Source organism: Zootoca vivipara, chromosome 7, assembly GCF_965207765.1.
Source record: "Zootoca vivipara chromosome 7, rZooViv2.hap1.1, whole genome shotgun sequence".
Taxonomy (NCBI): Eukaryota; Metazoa; Chordata; class Lepidosauria; order Squamata; family Lacertidae; genus Zootoca; species Zootoca vivipara.
Genome location: NC_142590.1, coordinates 38,945,765 through 38,969,076, shown reverse-complemented (window position 1 = coordinate 38,969,076; position 23,312 = coordinate 38,945,765). Strand labels below are relative to the sequence as shown.

General features: G+C 44.9%; 1 protein-coding gene across 7 annotated transcripts in view; it reads right to left on the bottom strand.

Annotated features, from left to right (window-relative positions):
* Positions 1–3,791: 3,791 nt before the first annotated feature.
* The window catches only part of SSBP3 (single stranded DNA binding protein 3), a 172,454-nt gene continuing 152,933 nt past the window's right edge, over positions 3,792–23,312 (bottom strand). For 4 of the 7 annotated variants that reach the window (XM_088674032.1, XM_088674033.1, XM_035123054.3 and 1 more), the window contains 11 exons: positions 21,705–21,771; positions 21,513–21,589; positions 16,497–16,561; positions 16,325–16,373; positions 14,812–14,847; positions 13,932–13,986; positions 11,818–11,888; positions 9,662–9,740; positions 8,363–8,391; positions 7,824–7,925; positions 3,792–5,869 (listed from right to left, as the gene is read on the bottom strand). In XM_088674032.1, coding sequence (XP_088530158.1) covers positions 5,840–5,869; positions 7,824–7,925; positions 8,363–8,391; positions 9,662–9,740; positions 11,818–11,888; positions 13,932–13,986; positions 14,812–14,847; positions 16,325–16,373; positions 16,497–16,561; positions 21,513–21,589; positions 21,705–21,771 — 660 coding nt within the window. In that variant the 3' untranslated portion in view covers positions 3,792–5,839. Of the gene's footprint in view, positions 5,870–7,823; positions 7,926–8,362; positions 8,392–9,661; positions 9,741–11,817; positions 11,889–13,931; positions 13,987–14,811; positions 14,848–16,324; positions 16,374–16,496; positions 16,586–21,512; positions 21,590–21,704; positions 21,772–23,312 lie in introns of all 7 variants that reach the window. The other 3 variants (XM_088674031.1, XM_035123053.3, XM_035123055.3) reach the window with 1 other exon arrangement.

Genomic DNA, 23,312 nt, shown 5'->3' with positions numbered 1-23,312 from the left:
TCCTGTTGAAATCTTACAAGCAGAGAAGCGCAGCAGGCCACCATCGCAATGTGCTATTCGCTTGTGCAGGAGAACTTCCCCCATCCCTTTCTCCACATGCCTCAGAACAGATATAGGGAGGATTTTTTTTGGGGGGGGGGGCTTCTGTTGCGCAAGCAAGCAAGCAAGGTAGTCAGATACTGCCCAGAGCTTGCAATGCCCTTGTCCCTCTCTGATCCCTAATAGGATCAGAATAAATTATGTATGAATAAATTTTGCGAAACAGAGCATAGTGCATTATTTTGGTACATTTTAAAAGAAGGCACTCCATACAGCTTGTGAGCAAAATACTTGAAATGCTGGCCCCAAGAGCTTAGAATACTCTATTGCATGAGTATTCATCAACTGCTTTGCTCCCTGTACCTGGGATGAATCAGGATTTAAGTGTTGCTGAGTCCAAGTGCCGTGTTGTTTAGATGTGAAAAGGTAACACATGGAGGGCTGGATTCATCTAACCCAGGGGTCAGCAACCTTTTTCAGCTGTGGGCCGGTCTACCGTCCCTCAGACAATGTGGTGGGCCGGACTTTTTTTGGGGGGGGGGAAATGAACGAATTCCTATGCCCCACAAATAACCTAGAGATGCATTTTAAATAAAAGCACACATTCTACTCATAAAAACACGCTGATTATCAGACTGTCTGCGGGCCAGATTGAGAAGGCGATTGGGCCACATCCAGCCCATGGGCCTTAGGTTGCCTACCCCTGATCTAACGGGTCTCGCTAGCAGAAGCCCATGCAAGGTCTATTGCTAGTACGATGGGGCTGCTCCCCCATATTGCCTGGAAGAGATTGTTCTACCAGGCAAGCAAAAAATGCTTTGAGTTGAGCTGACAAGAGCAATTGGCACCATTTTGAATTCCTCCCAGTCTTGCTCTCTGTGCAAAACAAAAACACTTTGGAGAAGTCAGACCATTCTGGGAGTTTTTATGCTAGAGAACCAGAAGGGAGGAAGCAGAGTGTTGCAGGCCTTTTCTGCTTTTAATCAGATGGCTGCACTTAGGCAGGAAAAACCAGACAAATACAGGATGGGGGGGGGACACCTCGCTTACTAGCAGTACATGTGAAAAGGATCTAGGGATCTCGGTAGACCACAAGCTTAACATGAGTCAACAGTGTGATGCAGCAGCAAAAAAGCTAATGCTATTCTAGGCTGCATCAACAGAAGTATAGTGTCCACATCAAGGGAAGTAATGCTCTATTCTGCCTTCGTCAGGCCACACCTGGACTACTGTGTCCAATTGTGGGCACCACAATTTAAGAAGGATGTTGACAAGCTGCAACATGTGCAGAGGAGGGCAACCAAGATGATCAAGGGTCTGGAAACCAAGCCTTACAAAGAGCGCTTGAAGGAGCTAGGTATGTTTATTCTGGAAAAGAGGAGACTTGAGAGGAAATATGATAGCCATCTTCAAATATCTTAAGGGCTATAACATGGAAGGGGGAGCATGCTTGTTTTCTCCTGCTCTGGAGGGTAGGACTCAAACCAATGGCTTCAAGTTACAAGCAAGGAGATTCCGCCTAAACATCTGGAAAAACTTTCTGACAGTGAGAGCTGTTTGGCAGTGGAACAGACTTGCACCTGAGGTGGTGGACTCTCCTTCCTTGCAGGTTTTTAAGTAGAGGTTGCATCTGCCGTGGATGCTTTAGCTGAGATCCCTGCATTGCAGGGAGGTGGACTAGATGATCCTTGGGTTTCCTTCCAACTTAATTTTTCTATGACTAGCAGCTGCTGCTTAAGGTGAATTCTGGTGCTGCAAGACATTGCCCAGGTTTTTGTTACATGCATCGGGCAATTTTCCACACTGCCCATTGCATGACTGAGCTCTGAACTGCAAGTGGAAAGATCAACACTGCTTTCAAAACAAGATTACAAAAGTGCACCAAGTTTTGTACAACCACACCATTAAGTTGCTTGAACGGTGGGTGCTGTGTTTACTTATCCAACTAATCCTGATGTAGACCATCCAGAGTCGGCGTTCTCAGATGGCCAGCAGCTGTTGGATGTGCTCATACTATAACGGCACGAGGACTTCCTCCTCACACGATGAGACGAGTAGCAAAGACCACTGCTGCAAAAATTACTCTTCATCTCCGTAATATTTCTCCACACCAGAGAGAAGCGAGCTGAGAAGTAATTGCTGAGGGAGCAACCCACTATAGAGGTGGATCTGCTCCTCAGCATCAACCTATAGGCACAGCAGCCTCTGGCCTTCCTTCACATCTTCTTTTGAGTGGTTATGCCTGGCTGGTAAGTGTCCTTGAACTCCGATAATATCTCCTGCTCGCTTTGATGGACGACAGAGAATTGTGTGTGAGCATGTGTAGAAACTAGCCCAGTATACAAAGGTTTACTACACCCATTGCTCCACCTACTTTTCCCTCTGGTTCCACCCACCATTACCACGTGGCCCCTTGGAAGGCAACGCAGAAGAGGATGTAGCCCTTGAGGTCCCACATATGGGTAGAAGGACCTCTTCCCAATCTCCCCTGCGGAGGCCTGGGAGCGACTAAACAGCCAGTCACCTATGCAAAAAATAGCTTCAACTGACCAGGTGGTGTAGCTCTTGTGAACTGGAAGAGAGTTTTCTTCTTCTGTCAGCTTTCCCATGTGCTACAAAATAACTACTACCAACATAATTAGGTATGGCTAGGCAGGACTGGCACCTTCCCTGCATATATTTGCAACTTGTATAGCTGAAACAATATCCTGCCCACACAGAGATTCCTGGGCCTGGATTTGCAGAACTATACCACAGGCAATCCCAAAGAGCTGATATATTTTCCTTCATTTCATAAGCAGCTTAATGAAACTCTCATTCAGGGATGGCTTGCTGTGGAGGAAGGAGCTGTGTTGATGCCACCCTGAAGGCAGTAATCCAGGCTTCCTCCACTGACAATCACATGCCGTACCTCACAGATCACAATAGCACAAGCCTTTTGGGGCGAACGGTGTCAAACTCAACTCCACTGCGGGTTCATTTTCTGCTTCTTGTGAGCAGCTAGCAGGAAGGACCACTGAGGACTTTTGCTGTTTTAAAAACACACAGTAGTTTTTCTGGAGGTTTGCTTCTAGGACTGGCACCCCCCAAACCTGGCCCTCCAGATGTTTTGGGACTACAATTCCCACAATCCCTGACCCCTGGTCCTGTTAGCTAGGGATGATGGGAGTTGTACTCCCAAAACATCTGGAGGGCCGGTTTGGGGGTGCCTGTTCTAGGAGCTTTAGAACTGCTGCCACCACCTTGAATGGTCTTTTTTTCTGCCTAAAGCACACACAAGCAAGCACTTCACGCCACGTTCGCAAGCAGCTGACGTTACCTCAACACTGCCAATGGGACAGTGCCCTTCTCTCGGGGACAGGAGTTTGGGTTACTTCCAACAGAAGGAAACAGCTTGGAGAGCTGCTGCCCCCAAAGTTCTGCCACCTGAGGCAGCTGTCTCACTCTTGTCTAGTAGTAGGGCTGGATTTGCTGTTCCTCCATTGTCTGATATTATACAGTTCTCGAGCTGCTTTTCCTATGCATTTTCAATATTGACTGAACAGGATAATAATGTCTTAAGAACGAATGTGGCGGCAGGAGCCCGGAATCCAACACACCTATAACCTTTGTGACAAGCAGCTAGCTGTGTCTTCAGAATAACAAATGCAGCCGATGACCATAGACCACACCCCAAGCCATCTCTTCTGGAATCACTGCAGGCAACGAGAGTCAGAAGACAGCTGCTACGACAGTAACAAACAGCAAGGGACTGAAATCAAATGTTTATATTTATTACAGCATGGGGGGGGGGGGAAAGGGAGAGGAGAGGGTCTTGATTCATCTTTTAAAAACCACCCCGAACCAATGAAGACAATAATTTAGCTATCACTTTAATACAATGAAACCTGTCAGTTATCCTTTTAAAAAAAAATAGAAAGGGTGCTGCATTAGCAATGGGACAAATTGGCTTGCCGGTTTATCCCCCCCGCCACCCCGCTTTTAAATATTTTCTTGACTGAGAGACCAACCATTTGTCAACCCCACCCCCCCATCATATTTCTACAGAGAAAACACAATTAAAATGCCTAAGAAAAAGGCAAACATTAAAAAAAGTCATCGTACTACTAAAAAAGTTTGTCAATTCACATAGTTTTTGTTTTCAGTCAGAATAATAAAAAGCCAATGTTCCCCCCCCCCCAAAAAAAACTAAACAAAAAAAAAAACATTTCGTTAAGGGGTGCGGAAAAAAGACATCCCTTTAATAAAACATTATCAACAAATATCGTACACAAACTACAATGTATAATAATTACTTTTCTTTTCCCTCGCTTAATTTTAGAACCAGACTACAAGGTAAGAAAAAACACTGAAACAAGATACAATGTTCTCAAGAATCCGCACAAAGGTAGGTAAATCCAGGGGAAGATAATATTTTACATAATATGAAATACATAGATCAGAAGTGAAGTTTTTTCTTCTTTTTATATAAAACAAAGACCAGCTACAAGGGAGTGTAATGTACAGAGATCCCAAGACTTGCGAGTTTCACTATACATTGTATGCTTTTCTGTAGTCACCTCTACCATGAGAAGGTAAGGGGTTTTTTTTAATTTTGCTTTTAATTACAGAGAGAGAGAGAGAGAGAGAGAGAGAGAGAGAGAGAGAGAGAGAGAGAGAGAGAGAGAGAGAGAGAGCCTACAGAATAGCAAGTATACATTTTAACAACAATAATTACTTAAAAATATCTCCATCCAGTTTCAGAGCATATACAGTGAAACCCTAATAAGATCACATCATTTCATTAAAACAAAAAAACAAATGTTAAGAAGTTTGCGCTCACAGTTTTCGTGTCCCAGGTCAAGTTTTTAACCCCTTTCCCTTTCAATTCTGGTGGACCAACAGCTCCCCAACATAAAAAATAAAATGCCACGTACCCTAACCCCACCTACCCACCCCCTACCCCCAGGAGTTTTTGACACTTTAAAAGTTTTGCAAAAGGGGAGATAATAACATTTCTTTGTAATTTGGGGAGAAGGACAAGGGAGGGAGGGGGCTAATACAGTGCATGCCACAGTCACAGATACCAAGATCACAATTAAAAGTTTTGGAGGATGTGATCCTACAAGGGGGCCAAGCTGCATTACGCAACTGAGAATGAGGCAGAAGAAATCTGTTCCACTTGGATCTTCCTTGCTGGAGAATGTTTTGTGCTGCAAAACATCAAATGCGGGGGGGAACAAAAACCAACCAAAACAAAAAGAAGTTGGGGTGGAGGGGGGGGGGAGAGGGAGGAAGTGGTCTTCCGAACAAAACCCACCGATTTATATATATATAAAAACCAAACTCTCCAGTTTTATTAATTATTTTAAAATGGCTACAGAGACAACATGAGATTTCATATCTAGACTAGCTTCCTTGCGTAGCACAGCACAAACATACAACAGGTTTAAAAGAATAATCAAGCAAAGGAGGTTGGAAATCGGGTGCTAGAGGCTTTTGTTTTGTTTCCAAAAAAAAGAAAGAAAAATCAACAAAAAAGTGTCATGTACATAGAATAAACCCTTCTTCTGCAGAAGGATCTTGTCATGTCTTGAAATATTTTAAAGATTTGTCCTTCATTGTTTGATGGAATAAAAAGTTCAGCCTTTTTATTGCATGAAACTAAAAATCAGGGGTGGGTCTCCCCCCGGCTCTCTGCATGTCTCCCTGCCAAACACACCTAGATTCTCTTCTTGCATAATTTCTTGAGATCCTCCAAATGGCAGCCGACTTTTTCTTTATCCTGGAGAAGAGGATGCGGGGTGAGGGAGGAGGGAAATCACACACTCATCGTCATGCTGGGAGAATACTGGGCGGTTGGGAGGGAAATGGGGAGGGGGTGGAGAAAGAGAGAAATCACAGCGTTAGAGTGAGGCAAGAACAAGACCAAAATGCTAAATGTTGCGGAAGCTGAGGAAATGAGATATGAAAGAGATGTGGGCTTATGAAAACTATAAAGCAACGTAATTGGCTTCAATAAATCAGGGAGAGCTAGAATATGCTAAAGACTAATTTATCAGGACATAATCGCTCCCATTTCCCCAAACCACAGTTTGCCAAACTGGGGGGTAAAGGAGAGTTTAATAATAAGCCTAAACAGTATGTGGCAGAACACACAATTTATTTTTTTTAAATAAATTTTCAAATGTATAGAATGATAAATACAGTGCAAGTTTACAGTCTTACTGTGTTTCATTTCAAGGTGCCACTGCATATAATGAAGTACCACTGGTAGAACTAACTCATCTGGAGTGAAACGCAGGCGCGTTAGGTCTTCTTGTATGGACGTATTCAACTAAAGGAGGCAGGCAGCTTTCCTAGCCCTCCCCCTTTGCTCATCTAAATTTTGACTGGGAATTCTGAAGGGGAGGGCAGGGCAGGGCAGGGCTCCATCTCTGGCTTCTGCTACTATGCAAAACATGGATATACATGGCTGCTGCAATAACCATCAACCGAGACTACTCATGGGTAGAACTCTGTCCCCACAGGAGAAAAGGGGGGAAGCCATTGCAGATTCTTCCTCTCCCCTCCCACCCTGGAAAGTTTCTCCAAAGCGCCAGATGACACTCCAGAACAAGGGGGAGGAAGTGCTAGCGGCTGCCCCTCTTGTGGAGGATGAGGGCTTCCTCTAGTGCAGTGTTTCTCAACCTGTGTGCCTCCAGATGTTTTGGGACTACAACTCCCATCATCCCTAGCTAGCAAGACCAGTGGTCAGGAATGATGGGAGTTGTAGTCCCAAAACACCTGGAGGCACACTGGTTGAGAAACACTGCTCTAGTGAGCAGGAGGAATCCTTGTTTAGATGCTTCACATTCACTGAAATCACTGTTATGGAAACAGCATGAAATGGACATGTAGACTGCTAGATGTGATCACTCACTCACACACACATATACAGTGCGTGGAAGCCATACATATTAATTTGCTGCTTGCCCGCTGATTGTAATAGTGTTTCCAAGTGGTAACTACATTGCTGGGTGGTCCAACTTAATAAGCTTGCTGATCAAACCAGGATGACCCTCACAAATGAGTCAAGTAACCATGGCTTGTGCTGTCCAATGTTGGGTTCATTTTCTAACTGCTCCTGCCTCTTGTTTTGTAGGCATAGCTTCATAAGCCAGCTTAAAGCCATGGTTTCACATTCTGGTTTGTTGGCCCCAGGCAAACCATAATTAGTTGGCTGGAGTGGGTGGTTCAGAGATGCAAGCAAAGCACAGTTAAGCCAAGCAAATCATGGCTTAGCAAGACAAGCGAACCATGGTTACTTTTCTCTATTTTAATTGCCTCGGTTTTTGTCTTTGAAAGGTATGTCACGTCTCAATACAGTGGTGCCTTGGGTTAAGAACTTAATTCGTTCCAGAGGTCCGTTCTTAACCTGAAACTGTTCTTAACCTGAGGCACCACTTTAGCTAATGGGGCCTCCTGCTGCCGCTGCGCTGCCAGAGCACAATTTCTGTTCTCATCCTGAAGCAAAGTTCTTAACCCGAGGTACTATTTCTGGGTTAGCGGAGTCTGTAACCTGAAGCGTCTGTAACCCGATGTAACCACTGTATGCTATTCTGTGTACCTTTTCCAAGTTTTGTCAGCTCCAAAGCTGACTTTTCTCTGTCTACTTCCATTCCCCCACCCTTTTATAGCACCCCCTCCCTCTCCCATCTCTGCAAATATCAATGATTCCTTCCCAGAAATAGCTTGAAAGAGCCTAACAGACTCTGTGATTCAAACCCCGGTTAGCATGAAGAGTTGGTGTAAGGATGACTCACATTGTCATTTTGGAAGGAATGGAGGAAGTTGCCTCCCAGTTCACCATCATCTCGTGGAGTGCCGGGAGGATTGCTAATGCCACTTATGTTGTTTGGAGAATTCTGCAGGGGTTTTTTTTGTTTTAAAAAAGAAACAACAGACCACACAGAGATACACATGCAAGAAGTGAGTGCGTGTCTTTTCGAGTATGCTGCGTACTAGCAACTGCAACAAAAACATATTGTTCTACAATGGAAAAAAGATCACACGGATAGCTAAATATATATATGAGAAAATGACTTGTGTTTGATGACTCCCTCACAGAGCTAAGAGCAAAAGGGGGGGGGGGAGAGGGAGAAAATGTCCTTGCGCTGGTGAGCAGAGGGCAGAAAAGTCAAAGAAGCTTTCCTGCCACCCTAATACAACCAAGGGTAGAGCCTCAGTACTCCCTCCCTGCCCCTACCCCCAGGGTCCCATATTAACCCCCTGACATATTTGTTATTTTGTCCATGAAAGCAAGAACAAAAGAACATGGCCCCGTCTAAGAATGCAGACTTACTTTTGGAAGTCCATCTATGTCTCCTGACCCTTGTGAAAGAAGAACAAAAGAAAGAAAATAAAGGTAGGCTATTAGTGGGGGATAGTCAATTTCCTTGCTCTCAATCAGGGTCGTCCCCGCAATCAGCTCTCCCCACTCCCCCGCCCCCGTTGTTCTGCACTGAAGTGTCCGGTTCCTGAACCATCATCCAGAAATAAGACGCGGCTGCAAAAAGCTCCGCCTGGGCCTTCCCGGAAGCAGCTGGCAGTACATTAGTGAGCTGCAGGTCACAGCTGGGCTAATGCAAACCTCTTAACATTTGCCTCCAGAAAGGGACATGCTGGGGTTGCCTCAGCTGCCATTCCTTTGCATGCAGAACTCCCGGGAGCAGAGCCCCGGCTCACCTTCCTGCACGGCACTAGAGTAATGGCCTAATCGAGTTGCTACGGCCTCGGCTCCCTCCCGCGAGCTTCGTGACACTGATCATGATGGAGTATAGCACCTCTACTTCAGCAAGATGTATAAGGCAAACATAGGAGGTTAATGGGTCTTTCTGCTGCTTTAATTAAAACACTCGTGCCACGGTTAGGTTGATGCTGCCGCTTCGCTTTTATCCATCAACAGGAGTCTGGCGAAGCCTGTGACCAGCAGTCCCTGCTCCCTGGCTACTTTCCTATGCTGAGTGTGTTGGGAATGGCCAAGCCCTCACAAGACTGGGCTTTGCAGATTACCAGCACTGAGCAAGTCCCAAAGCTCTGGAAACAAACAGGATCCGCACCACAAAAACAAATGCCGAAAGCAAACATCAGCCAACAGGAGCTCTGAGGACAGAAAGCATCTGCTACAGAATTTTGCAGAATATCAGGACAAAGGCTAGCTAGGACTAGGGTCACCCCACCGCCTTGCAAGGGGTCCTGGGTGACTGCTATTTTAATTTCAACAATACACCCGAAGTAACCCTACACCAGGGTCACTGCAGAAAGCAACAATCAAAGCAACTTGTGGTTCACTGCATGTCCTCCCAAGGTTCTGTACTAAGGGCACTCTAATTCTGGACCCAAACAGATTACAGTATACATATTTTAAACAACTATTCCACTGCCTGATGTTGATCCCCCAATCAAAAATCCTGCATACCACATGAACAGAAAGCAATGTTTTCAGCCAGTACATGAAAAATGTTAAAACGTGTTTGTGATTGCACATTCCACACAGTTAAAATGACAAAATGCGCAACTAGAACTCATTTGATCACTGCTGGTTCTGAGATGTCCCGTGAGAAGATAGTCCAAAAAACACTGAATGTTGCTGAAGTCTTACCTAATGAGCCATTCATGTGATGCGGTTCCATCCCACCCATGCCTCCCATTGGGCCATCTGAGCCAGGTCCCATGGGGAACTAAGAAAGAAAGAAAGAAAGAGCTGTCAGTTACAACACATCGCTCTTATTATAAAATATCCAACATCCAATATATTAGCTTGTATGTCTATTGGCAGATAGATGCTTCAGAACACCAATGGCAGCAATGCTCTGCAAACCAAGTTTTCTGAATTCTGTTTTAAACACAAAATAATGAAAAGTTCTTTAGGAAACAACAGTTTGCACTGAAAACCCACCATCGCCCACTGGGTATGTGTCTTCCAAATTGAGGAGGTGTTGAAATACACCCTCTCTCTTCTAAGAAGCCGTTGATCTACAGTCATACCTCGGTTTAAGTACGCTTTGGTTTGAGTACTTTCAGTTTAAGTATTCCGCAGACCCGTCTGGAACGGATTAATCCACTTTCCATTACTTTCAATGGGAAAGTTCATTTCAGGTTAAGTACGCTTCAGGTTAAGTACGGACTTCCAGAACCAATTACACTCATATTTCGGGTTAAGTACGCTTCAGGTTGAGTACTCCGCGGACCCGTCTGGAACGGATTAATCCAGTTCCCATTACTTTCGATGGGAAAGTTCGCTTCAGGTTAAGTACGCTTCAGGTTAAGTACAGACTTCCGGAACCAATTGTGTACTTAAGCCGAGGTACCACTGTATTGCACCTTGTACCACTCCTGTGGGCAGCCTCAATCCTGTCAAGGAAGTTGCAGGGAACTCTTCTCTTCTCTTTTGGATCAAAGTGGATAGCCAAATGGAGCAGCTGGTGTCCAACTTATCACATGGTTGTCTGGGCATCTGATACTGTTGGATGGCCTATGCCCGGCCATGCCACAACTACTGTGCTTCTCAGCTGTGCAGAAATTTTGCTGCCCCCCTCTACTTCAGCACCATGTGTGGGCAGTCTGGAACCCTTCAATCACAAACTACTACTATATGCAGGGTCCATATAAAAGTCACCTCCAACTTCCCATGTGCAAACCAAGGGAGGAATTCAACATTAAGCATTAAGCAAATTGTTCCGTTAGCACAAATCTTTCTGCTTGCCTGATGAAATGAATGCTCTGCCCTCTCTTCCCCTTGCAGGTACTTATGGGCGTTTTCCTGATCCCCACAGAGCCAGTTTTGTGGGCATGGAAGGAGGAGAGGGGGGAAAGCTAGCGGAAGTCTATGCATGGGCTTCTGCTGGTAGGGCTCATTTGCTGAATCCTGCCCTTAAGTGACAGAAGTAGTGCAAGAGGTGGAAGTTCTAATAACATGACTAATCCAGGTTTCTGAAATCTCATCTGCCAAAATGTTTCAGTTGCCAGTCAAGATTTCTTTAGGCTCCATGTCATCTAATTGTACCCCTGCCTTTCATCCAAGTTACATAGGGAAGCACACACTGGATTCCTTGACAGTTTTCTACCCAAATACTGGCTAGGACCAGATTTCTTTAGCTTTAATGGATTAAGCCACAACACCTGTATTTAGACCCCAGTTGTTTTTTTATTCTTACAATCATAAGTTTGCTTCTCCTAACGTCCCATAAATTAAAAACTGAGATTTAAGTGTTTGCTCCTCCTCTGCCTCCTCTCTGTTCTGTATTCCATCCTCTTTGGACAACATTTTCTGAGAAATGGACAGGACACACTTTAAGCAATCATCCAGACTGGTTCAGTCTGAAAAACTAGGTCTGAACATAGTAGTATTCAGGAAAGAGCTGGCCTTCCCCAATAAGAGCTTCTTATCTGAAATATTGGGCTGGCATTGTCCTGAAGACAAAAATCTGGCAGGTAATCTTAACAGAATCTCTTTGAGATCAGCTTGAGTAAAAGGTGAAGAAGGGCCCGGGCGTCAGATGTGTCCCCTTTAAATGCGATCCCTCTAACCAGCAATGTGCATGACAATCTTGACCAGAGCTGCGTGAACGCCGCTGTTTTAATAAGCGTAAAAAATTAACAAAGTCGCTGAAGAGTTAATCACTTTTTGATGGTTTGTTTTATTTCTGTTTTGTAACAAATGGCTGAAATCAATTAAACTGCTTTACCCTCAACTGATGAAGTTAATTATGATTTGTTATGGTATCTGATATGTAAATTATTAGAAAGCAGACTTACATTCGACCGACTGCCTCCAGGCGGTACGGGATTAATCATTGTGTAGATGTTGTCACTTGAATTTGTCGAATCTGTAGAACAGTGAAACCCACTAAGTCAGGGTGATTAATTCATTTCTTAATTAAAACAAACTCATGCCACTTGAAATCATTCTTTTGTATTTTATCACCTAAAATTCTCTCTAAGTACCACCATTTTCTGGCTAATTTGTATTTAATGAAGATTCACAAAGTTTTTAATCACAGAAATTCAACTGTGAAAAGAATTCTGCTACTAACCGAGAATATTGGGGCTTTCTTGCCAGGAGAGGTGTAGAAAGATAATTTGCTGCCATGTGTCACGTAACACCTCAAAATTAGCCAATGCAATTATCTTACTACAACATCATATTTCATCTTTTAAAAAATAACAAAACACATGGATGACATTTAGCCACAATATTATTATTATTTTTAAAAAACACAAAAGCCCAATATTTTTCTTAATAATGAAAGCACCACGAGACAAGTGTTTAATTGAGGGGCAGAATACAAACAAAAATACACAAATTACAAGCAGTCCATGGTGACAGAATAAAGGGAGGGGGGAGAGGGAGCGAGGGGAGTTGTGCCTACATTAACATATGGATTGTTTTATTATGACCTAGTCTGAAATGTAGGTCAGAGTTCTCATATAAATGCAAGAGCAGGAAGGCAGTGGTAATACTACACTGAAGCTCCACCCCTGCAGCTGTGGTACACGAGAGATACACGCGGCATGGCTTACCTCCCCAGAGCCACCACTCCCCCTGCTTTTATTCTTGCCACAGACACATACAATGTATAGTAAATCACCCTTGCAGGCCTATCAGGAATATTCACCAGCCCCAACACTGACACACACACTCTCTCTTCTTCCCCTCCCACTTTACTATGAGGGAAATACACAAAGGGGGGGGGGAAGGGAGTTTTACTCAGCCTCCTGGGGAGTGAGCACCGTTTTACTCCCAGTACAAATATGGCAACAAAACAACACTGATCCTGACAACAAAAAGAGATTTGTGTAGGCCTTCCTGGTGCTAATATTGGGCAACCCAAGAATAAAAAGGTAAAGGGACCAGTCGCGGACGACTCTGGGGTTGCGGTGCTCATCTCGCTTTACTGGCCAAGGGAGCCGGCGTACAGCTTCTGGGTCATATGGCCAGCATGACTAAGCCGCTTCTGGCGAACCAGAGCAGCACACGGAAACGCTGTTTACCTTCCCGCCGGAGCGGTCCCTATTTATCTACTTGCACTTTGACGTGCTTTCGAACTGCTAGGTTGGCAGGAGCAGGGACCGAGCAACAGGAGCTCACCCGTCGTGGGGATTCGAACCGCTGACCTTCTGATCAGCAAGCCCTAGGCTCTGTGGTTTAACCCACAGCGCCACCCGTGTCCCTACAACCCAAGAATAGAACAGCCCTAAAGAAGTTGGTTTTTTTTTTAAGGTGGGTGGGACTGGCTTAAAAACAACAATAATAACCCTCTTTAAACTTCTTTTGGATATCTAGAGAATGTTCCTAGTTAACTTCTACAAATCCCCCCCCCCATAAGATTTTTCCTTATCTACCAACATAAAAATAGGTGGTTAAAAAAAAAATTACCGACACATTGGTGTCGAATTTCACATGGATAATTCATCCAGGGATGCAGCGACCTCTTTCACATGGCTTACTGGGAGCTCAAGGCCGAAGCAGGATGCAAGCTGCCTCCCACCCCTCAGGAAAGGCTTTTGGTGCAGCCGAATATCCCGCTAACCCCATTTCTCATACCCCTTTTGCGGTGCTCTCTCATGTTTTAAGCCCTGGCAGAATAAAAGCCACCAGCACATGGCTGGCAGCGAGGGCAGGGAAAGAGGAACTGAAGACGAAACCTCTCCCTTTGAAAAGAGTCGGGTTGCTTTACAGCAGCTGCGCCCAATCAATAGCCAAACAGTGCATCGGTAGCATGCAGATTGTTGTTGTTGCGACCTTAAATAAAATCCAGCAGAAAAGGAAACCTGCTACGCTAACCCAACCATTACTGGGCTCTCAATTCTCTTTTAATAAAAAAATAAAAAAATGGGGGGAAATTAGTGCTGCCTTCTTTCACCCTTACCTGCGGGGCTAGGCATGATAGGTGTTCCAGGAGGACCTCCGCCACCAGGGGGCCCCTGTTGACAAGATTAAATACACATCAGGAACCACTGTGATAACATAGCCTGCAATAGGTCAGCCAGATCCTGCTGCTGTCAGCAACAATGTCTCACCTTGGTATTCAGCCAAGCATTAATCTCCTGCTAAAACCTTTGATGCACTCTTGTAGCCAAAGTGCAATTTCTTTGTTTAAGCCTCAGGAAAAATGAAGGTTTTACTGAGAAGTGGGGGGCGGGCCACATCTGTGCAAGGAGCACATACCAAGTCTATCTGCCAGGGTAGTTAACAGGGGGCATTCTTTCTATAACCTTCACATCTGCAGAAGGTGCAAACAGACATGGGCAACTTGGAACGCTGCAATGTACTTCTTAGATGTGCCAATGGGACAATCTCATTCCAGAACAATTAGAGGAGTATGCATTCAAAGTTCTCCGGCGACACTTACGCAAATTGCAATCACCATGCGAAACTTCAGAAATGCTTTCTCAAGACCCCTTAAACACAGTTACGCCACCACTGCATCATTCGCACAGCTGGGGTCGCTAAGGGATTTCTTTCCCTACTTTTGAGGCATGTTCAAGACTGGTGGGGGGAGGGGCTTTTAACATGCTTTATTCGCATTGTCTGGAGGAATAGAAAGGGGCTTCCTCAGAAACCATGTAGCTCAGACTTTTTAGAATTCTTGGCCTCACCGCAGAAGCAAATACATGAGACACAGAACCAAGTCCCTGTAGGCAATTGTATCCTGGGCCAGGATTCCTATTTGTGTGCACGCAAACACCAAAATATCGAATTGTATGGTGGACCGGCATGTCACGACCCATAAAGAAATATAAACCTACCACGTATGTACCAGGCGATGAAGAAGAATATGGAATCTGCAAGAAGATCAGAGGATAGGCATTACTTGATGAAATATACCAACTGTACAGGGAAATTAATTCTACAGGTGATGACTCTGTAGGCCAAGAGTCCATACAAAATAATGATAATGATAATAATAATAATAATAAATTTATAGACTGCCCTATACCTGGAGGTCTCAACAACTGTTACCTGTGTCCAGGAGATGGACGCAATATATACAACGTCATTTCAGTCTTACTGTGTTTTTTTTAATGTTCAGAGAACCCAAGATAGGAGCAGAGGGACACTGGAGCACATCCCACCATCCCACTGGGAAGGGCAATCAACACATTTCAATGGAGATTCAGGAACGCTCTTAAAAGATTCCACATCAGTTAAGTATGCAGACAAGGGAGGGCAGTGAGAACGAGCACACTAGCTCTGTCCCCTAGCCGCCATTGGATGGCAAATGCCTGAAGCAGGGAGATACCTGTACTTGTGACAGTTCCCCACCCATTTTAGAAGCTGGATATTCTGGGGTAGGAAAACACGCAAGAGTCTCTACTGACTCTTTCTCAGTCGTTGAGGTGGGGGCCAAGTCGCTGTCCCTGAGCGGCAAAGAACATGTCAGAGCCAAGCCCACAGAGTGCCAACTAGGTTGGCTGCTGGGACAATGAGGGAGACGCCAAGGATGAAGAAAAAGAGGAGGAGGAGGAAGACGACCTTGGCTTCCTCCAGGGCTGAGCGAGTGAGTTTCGCCACTGCAGTAGCTGGTGGAGGAAGAAGAGGAGTTGGTGCTGATGCCGGCCTCAGCCTCATCATAGGCTTCACTCTTGGCCTAGGCCTCGGTACCAGAGGAGGGCGAAAAAAGGAGGAGGAGAAATAGGTGGCGGCTGCACCAGCAGTGGAAGTTCCTCAGCTCAGCCCCACATGCCTTCCCTTGGCTGTCCTCGCGGGCTCATGCAGTGGCATTGTTGACCAACTAACTCACTGGTTAGATTCAGGCAAGGGGAGTGGAACTGGTTCAAAAATGGGCAGAAAAGGGGTAGGCCGGTAGCACTTATCAGAGATGGAGGGAGAACTGGGGGAGGGTGACGGGGTGGAGAGATCATGCCGGTGTAGATATATAGTAGGAAAATGTGGTGTTCCTCCTGTTGGCCTTGTTTTATTAGGGAACGCAGTGGGATTTCCCAATAGAAAACAAAGTAAATGATTGGCTCGTTATGCGAATGCTCGCCTAAAGAGCCATTTCTCAGCAACACATTATGGTTGGAAAGTGGGACCCATGTGTACAGGAGACTCCCTGATTCAGACTTTCTCCCTCCAACTCATGAAAGGAGACTGGAATGGTGGCTGTAGTGTAGGCATAGTTTGTCTGGTTGTCCCCACTCACCCGTACAGTAGAATGCCAGAAGACGGCAAATGAGAGGAATTCAAGTACTACAGGAAAACTAAATTATGAGGGCCACGTTTACAAGAGCAAAGGCATTCTAATAAACGGACACTTACTGAATTAGCGCTGTTGGGATTGGGCCATGGTCTACCAGCTCCTGGACCCCTGGAGTTTGAGAGAAAACAAGCCTTCAGCATGTACAGAGTAACAATGGGAAACCAAAATGATTTCCACATCTAGAATTGTAAGAACGTCAATGGAAAGCCAGCAGCATGGCAGGTGCCTTACATGTTAATCCCAGGCATGCCGGGCCCTAGAGAGTTGGGTGGAGGTCTCATTCCGCCGCCATAGTTCTGCAATGATAACCAAGGATCAGTCTACCATAACGAGAAGGGAAACCGGAGAAGAAAAGAGAAAGGAAAAAAAACAAACAAAAACGAGAGGGTTAGTTTGTGAAAATGAACTTTAATTTAAAAAAAAGATGATGATAATGAACATATAGGCAAATTAGCTACTTCAAAAAAGTAAAACAGGACGGCGGCATCTCTCAATTTGCTCTTTGACAAGGCAAAGGATTATTTTTAAAAGGGGGGAGGGGAGAAAGAAAATCTTAGAAGCCGCCCAAATTCCCATCTCATGGTAGGAGTGTACCAGGAATGCCCAGTGGGCTAAGGCTTCTGGCACTGGCCAATGCAGATCATCAAGGAAGCCGTAGCTGCACCTAAAGGGTATGTAAGATGGTTATCTTGAAAGGTAATAAACACAAACAAACAAAACCGAAAAAGGGAGGCTTCCCCCACCACCTTGTCACAGGAAGCCAAACAGGAGAGGTAGACATGAAAGAATTAAGATTGCTTGCTTAGTGTTGTGGTGGGGGAACTGCATGGAAAGAAGCAGGAAAAAAATGTGGGGTGGGGTGGGCAGAATTGAGAAAGATTCTGCTTTAAGGAAGACAAGGCAATGAGCAAGTGATGGGGTGTTCAGAAAGGGGAATAGTGACAGCACAAAGGTTTGCAACAGCTTCTAAGTAAAGAGCATTCAGTTACAAAACAGCAAAGCTGGCCAGTCACAAAACTGCGCAAATCTTTATTGGTGTTCATGCACAAGAAAGAGAAGACAATTCTTAGGCCAGAAAATGTCACTTCTCGCCCATTAAACACGGCTGGCAAACTCTTTCAGTTTCCCCAACACAGACCAAAGTTAGAGCATAAATTCACCACCCGTGAGATACTACAGAACTGTACTAGGTCCCACTTGTTTCGCAAAGGAGATCTAAAAGATGAAATCTGACAGAAAGGGCGCCAATCTGTCACAGCTGCGAAGCCCACGGAAAGCTAACGATTAAGGGCTGGGGATGAAAAGGCAGCTTATTGTGGAAGTCTACATGTGAGCACTTGCTGAAACACCTGAAGAAGCTGCTTCCTCCCCACCTCTCTGAAGTCATAAATCTAGCTACGGATTCCGATTTTCTTGGTTCCTGAAAGACAGCTGACATTTGGCTGGCTGATTGGCTCCCCTCCAAACATGGCTGCCCTGCAGGGTCTGATGTAGACTGCACAAAGCAGAGAGGTGGTTCAAAGCGGGTTCCTCTTTGAAATGAGTTTAAAGCAAAATTGCAACTGGCTTACATACTGTTTATAAGTGACGCTTTTACCCTCTTGGAAGAGCTGCTCGCTGCACACGAGGCAGAGCTCTGCTGTGATTTTGTTGCAAGGGTTTCTCAGGAACCCTCAACTCTTGAACGAAACACTTCGGCCTTCCATTTCTCCTGACAGAGGGCAGTCACAGCTGGCAACAGATCTGCTGATCATTAGCCGATCAGTACAGTCTTGGCAAGCAAACAAACTGCTTGGCTGAATACTAGGCATCCTGGATAGTCACAAACCCCCCCCCCCCTTTAAAGGCAAATCAAAGAGCTTCACCTGCCTCACTAACTTCAGCTGCCTACACGGGACAAGGGGAATGGCTCCTTCCTCACACTTTCATGAATGGCATGTTTAAACTCTTATTGGCTGGGAACAGGGACCAATGCTATTTTGGAATGAGAAGCAAGTACCAAAGGGGCAAAAAAGGATTCCCCCCCCCCAACTCCGCATCCCTAGCAAGGTAAACAAGAGCTAGACACGGGGAATGCTCATCTACACACATTTCATGCACGGCTTTAGAAAGACTCCATGTACCTACACTTAACAACAGCTGCAAATTCTACTACTGCAGATGCCTACGCAACTACAACTCTAATGGAGTGAAATCACTCTTAAGTACACCACTTGGTGGGGATGGCAAGCACCTGGCTTGTCCAAGTTGTACAGCACATCCAAAAGTTTTGAAGCAGTCTTTGTTTGGCTGATGCAACTGTAACAGATGCAAGCTGTTATAATAACACATAAGGGACTATCAAGAGCTTTGTACCCATCACTAACAGTGCCAGACCATTAAAATAGATAACAAAGCTATTGGAATCTAAGCTTGCCAGAATGATTATGCAAGCGACTTTTTCTTCTTTTTCCTTCTGCTTTCCTGGAGGTGTGTGGCTTCAACTGACGTTCTAATGGACAAGTTCATACTTTGCACCAGATCAGTTATTTATCTTCTTCTTTTCCACTCTCCTTCAGATGCTATGCTGAACAGCCTTTCCAAACCTGGGTGTCTCCTGATTACAACTTCGGCCGCTCCTTGGTCATGCTGGTTGGGGCTAATGGGCAACAACTTGAAGGTCCTGGGTAGACGAAGGCTGATGTATTATGATAAACAGGATTCATTTGTGTAAATTAGATGCAGAAGATTGAAAGGTGGGCTCATACTGCACCTATTCCAATTGTTTTCTTTGCAACGATGCTGTCACAGAGTTATCAAGACCTTTCGAGTAAAGTTGTTCCTAATAGCAGGCAACTATTATGCTGCCCACTTTCTCCAAGTCTAAGCCCTCCTTCTGCACCTGCCTATGCCTCTTGCTCAGCTATTGCCAGTCCTAGCCTGAAAACAGATGGTCTGACTTAAAGCCTTCTCCTTACACTTGCTGACCCTGAGGTTAATCCGGTAATAGCAGTAGAACCTTAAGTGCTGGGCTGACTTATCACAGGTGGCTACCTAGGACTGGTGTTTGTAAGGGTCAACACTTTTGCTGCAGCTGCAGATCCAAAGAACTTTCACAGGGTATAACTGGATGAAAGCGATTTGCAAGGAAACCCAAGGAAACGTTTTGTGCACGTCCCCCCTTTTAAAGTGTTAGTTCAACACTTTAAACAATTACGATTTCACAGTTGCTGAAATTGACAAACCTGATAGCATTAGTAAAAATGACATAGGAGATGGAGGGGAAAGAAGCAAGCAGCTTTTCTGACATCTACATCCCTTGGTATGCTGACATTTTCTTAGTATCAGTTTTCGTGAGGGACTCGTGGTGTGCTGTGGTTCTGGTGTCGAATCTGTAGTCGGTTTTCTATGGTGTTCCTTCAAACACTGAACCAAAAACATGACTTGGAAGGCTGTCTGAACTGAGCCACTGCACAGATAATGTGCTAATCCCAGAAGAAGTTTCAGAAAGTGCAAGGGACCTCACTAAAATGTGGCTACTGGTTATGGTTCCCCTGCAACTGTTTTCTGAAGTGCACATGTGGCAAGCTGGTCATCTCTAGTATCAAACCCATGTGATACAGGTACCTCAATAGATTGGATTGGACACTACAGAAAAGCCTCATTGTGCAGCTGAGATTTACTAATGACCCAGCTTTCCATACGGTTACATGAGCAATGCTTTAAGTGACCACGAGTTAAATGATCATCTGTAACTATCCTGAGTCAAGGAAAATCTGGCCTGAACATCCCTGAAGTTTAATGTGAGAAATCTGAGCTTGTCAGGTTTCAGGAAGAAGCATGCTAAGAGAACAAGGAGAGAGCAGGATTGCAAAGGGAGGACCACAGAGAAGCGGCAAGCCTGTGAAAGAAGAGATGCACATTCCTCAGTACCCTCCGTCAACACTTATTTATAACAAGTACCTGTAAATATACATCATGCACCTCAATAACCTGATCCAACCAAGGCACAAAAAGTGGACCAGCCGAGAGACTGGAGAAAGGACCTTGTATCTCTCTCTCTCTTCACCATCTGACTCCATCTCTCCCTTTGGAAGCTTCTCACACTGATCCGTTGGCTCAGAGTCCCAACAGAACCCACCAAACAGACGTATTGCAACAGAATTAGGTATCTAAGAGCAATGGCTTTCTAGGCAGCCTATGAAGTTGTCCAGATTCTTAAGGGTCAAACCTTGAGGTTCGGATTCAAAAGTAGCCTTCCCACAAACTGAAATGTTCCTCCCATCCTCACAAGGTGCTTGATCCAGAAGAGGAAGTGGGGAAGGAGCTTTTTGCTGTGTTCTCTCTCTCTCCCCCCCCAACCCTTTCCCCCTGTCCAAGAGTCTCCAACCCTCCGATTTTGGGGAGATGCAAGGGGCTGCAGAAGGAAGGGGTGAGTAGGTGAATGCCACCTCCCACTGGCAGGAGCTCTCCCTGAGTGGAGTTCTGCTGAGGAGATGCTACCACTGGAAGTAGCAATAAGCTGGTATCCAAGAATGAACCAGAACTGTATAAAAGCAGATATGGGCCATGATTGGCCCACGGCATGCATCTAAGAAGTAACTTGTCAGTCCTCCTCTTCCTTCCATCATTCCTCCTGCAGTATGTAGTAAATGTGAAGTATGGACATCAAATACACTTGGCTATGCAGCAAAAAAAAAGAAAGAAAAGAAAAGAAAAGAAAAGAAAAGAAAAGAAAAAAAGAGCAAAGCACCTTTTTGGTTGACCTGCATAGTCGACAGGGTGTCTGCCAGTGAAAAGTGCAGAATAGACTGCGGCAAATTTTATTATTAAAATAAAAAAAATTAAGTGAAATAAATTCAGCATTGTACCCGCAACCCTACCCCACCCCACCTAAGGTGTAAGATTCCTTCCTGACCAGAGTCCAATTAAACAGGAGTTTGCCCATTTGGATAAAAAGAGCAAAGATGGAAGGTGGGAGCGCATGAAGTACGTGATATGAGGATGTTCACTTCTGAAGCCATAACTAGATGTTGCAAGGTGGGATTTCCCCCCCCCCCCCCAAATCCAGACACATGTAAACACACTAATGTAAAATGCATTACCGCTAATGGTGAGGAAGAAAAGGTTTGGGAGGAATGGAAGTACTCCTAGCTCTTCAAGCTCCCAGAGGCTGCTTTTATGATGTTTTGCTCGCTAACTTCATAAAAGTAGCAAAGCTATTGTTTGGCACTGGACAGGGTAGGAAATGCTCTGCCCAGGTTTTACCTGTGGACCTGGACCCATGGGCCCCATTCCTCGTGGAGGATTCATCCTTTGCATCGGCCCTCCCATGTTGGGATGCCCTAGCGAGAGAAGAGAGACAGGAAGATGTTACTTTATTACTGGAGAGTAATGCACTTGGTGAAAGGATAGGCCAAGGGGAAAAGAAAACCCGCAGGCAAGCCGAATCACATTTACCTTGTTGTCGTGTGGGGTCCATTGAGTTGGGCAGCAAGGGCTGTGTACCAGGAACACCCCCTGGAGGCTATGGGGGAAAGGAAACAAATTTGAAGAAATCAAATACTTGGGAGAGGCACAGTACAATTATCGATATTGCTTTGCTACATTTGCTGCTGCAATTAGAAAAACCAGTCATGGGCTGAAGGGCCTTTTGGCTCAGCTGCTTTTATATCTATACTCAAAAGCATTAGACGTCAAGGAAATGGGACAATGGTGAGGGCAGAACAGCCCCCTTATGCTATAAGCCCTGCGTTTGTCTCATATTGCCATTGTGTGGGTGTCTTGCAGGGGAAACCTGGTTGATTCCAGGATAGGCTTAATCTTCCCTAGAAATCCTCCTTAAAAAACGAACAGAACCCCCCCCCCCTTTTCAGTTATTCTTGGCCGACTTTCCCCTAAGCCAACAGTGAAAGGTAGGTATGGCAGGGGGAGCAGGATGAAAAAAAAGCAGCATTTTTTAAAAGCACCATTTATTTGTATTAGAAAAATGTAACATATGGGACATCATTTTCACAATACACATGTAGGTGGAGAATGGCCTCAGCTGCATTCCCTGAATGCGTAAGCGATATCTCTTATTTATCCCAGTTCATCTATCATCAGTTCCTAAGAGTCTCATGTGTGCATGGTTGAATGCTACAACCCCCTTGTCTACTAGCCCACTGAAAAAAGGGGATTTCTAGGGGAGAATCAGAAGAGTGGATTAAGCAGTCATTTCCTCCCAGTTGTTGACGGTCTTCTAGAAATGCCAAATGGGCTTACTGACACAATTTGTAATTTTGTCCTCGCCTGACCGTCTTCAGAAAAAAAGCCTCCTTTTCTATAGTTCATGGGCGCTTTCAAAAACCATGCTTTTCATGCCGTAAAGCCAGGGTAAAATAGCTCCAGGTGTTTGGGTGGGCTAACTGACTGTGGCAACTCCTTTGATGCTAAGTATTCTTCTAGGTTTGGTTCATAAGTTCATCTGTGTTTATCTAGTTCAGTTACCTGCTAAATATAACCATCCTTCACAAGCACACATATATACCACAAGCATATTGAAAATGCATACACCGGAGACTAGCTAACTTAAAAAGCCCCTCAATGGATGGGGACCTAGGTATCTTATGGAGCACTTCTACCCACACCACCCAGCCTGGGCTTTTGGATTGTCTCAGCGGGCTCCTTCTTGTTCACAGTGTGGGGATATAGGGTAGGGCCTTATCAGTAATGGCACCTTCACTTAGAAGCCATGCCATTCAGGGCCTCCTTTGACATAAACAACTGCTCTCCCAGGTTTTTGGAGGGCTTGGTTGAATCTGCTCTGGAGTTTTAGAACAGTATAGCCTGCATTACTGCACTGCTGCAGGTTTTAATGTGTGAACTGCTTTGTTTTATCACTAGGTTTATATTTATTTTCACTGTAAACTGCTTTGGGACCACTTTGGAAGTGAAAAGTTGTATTTAACTTTTTTCTAAATAAACATACGCTATATAGGTATAACAGTGATGGAGTTTACCTGCACTGGCAGGGTAAGTTTTGATTAGGGTAGAATCTGCACACATGTTAAAATTTTTGTGAAAATG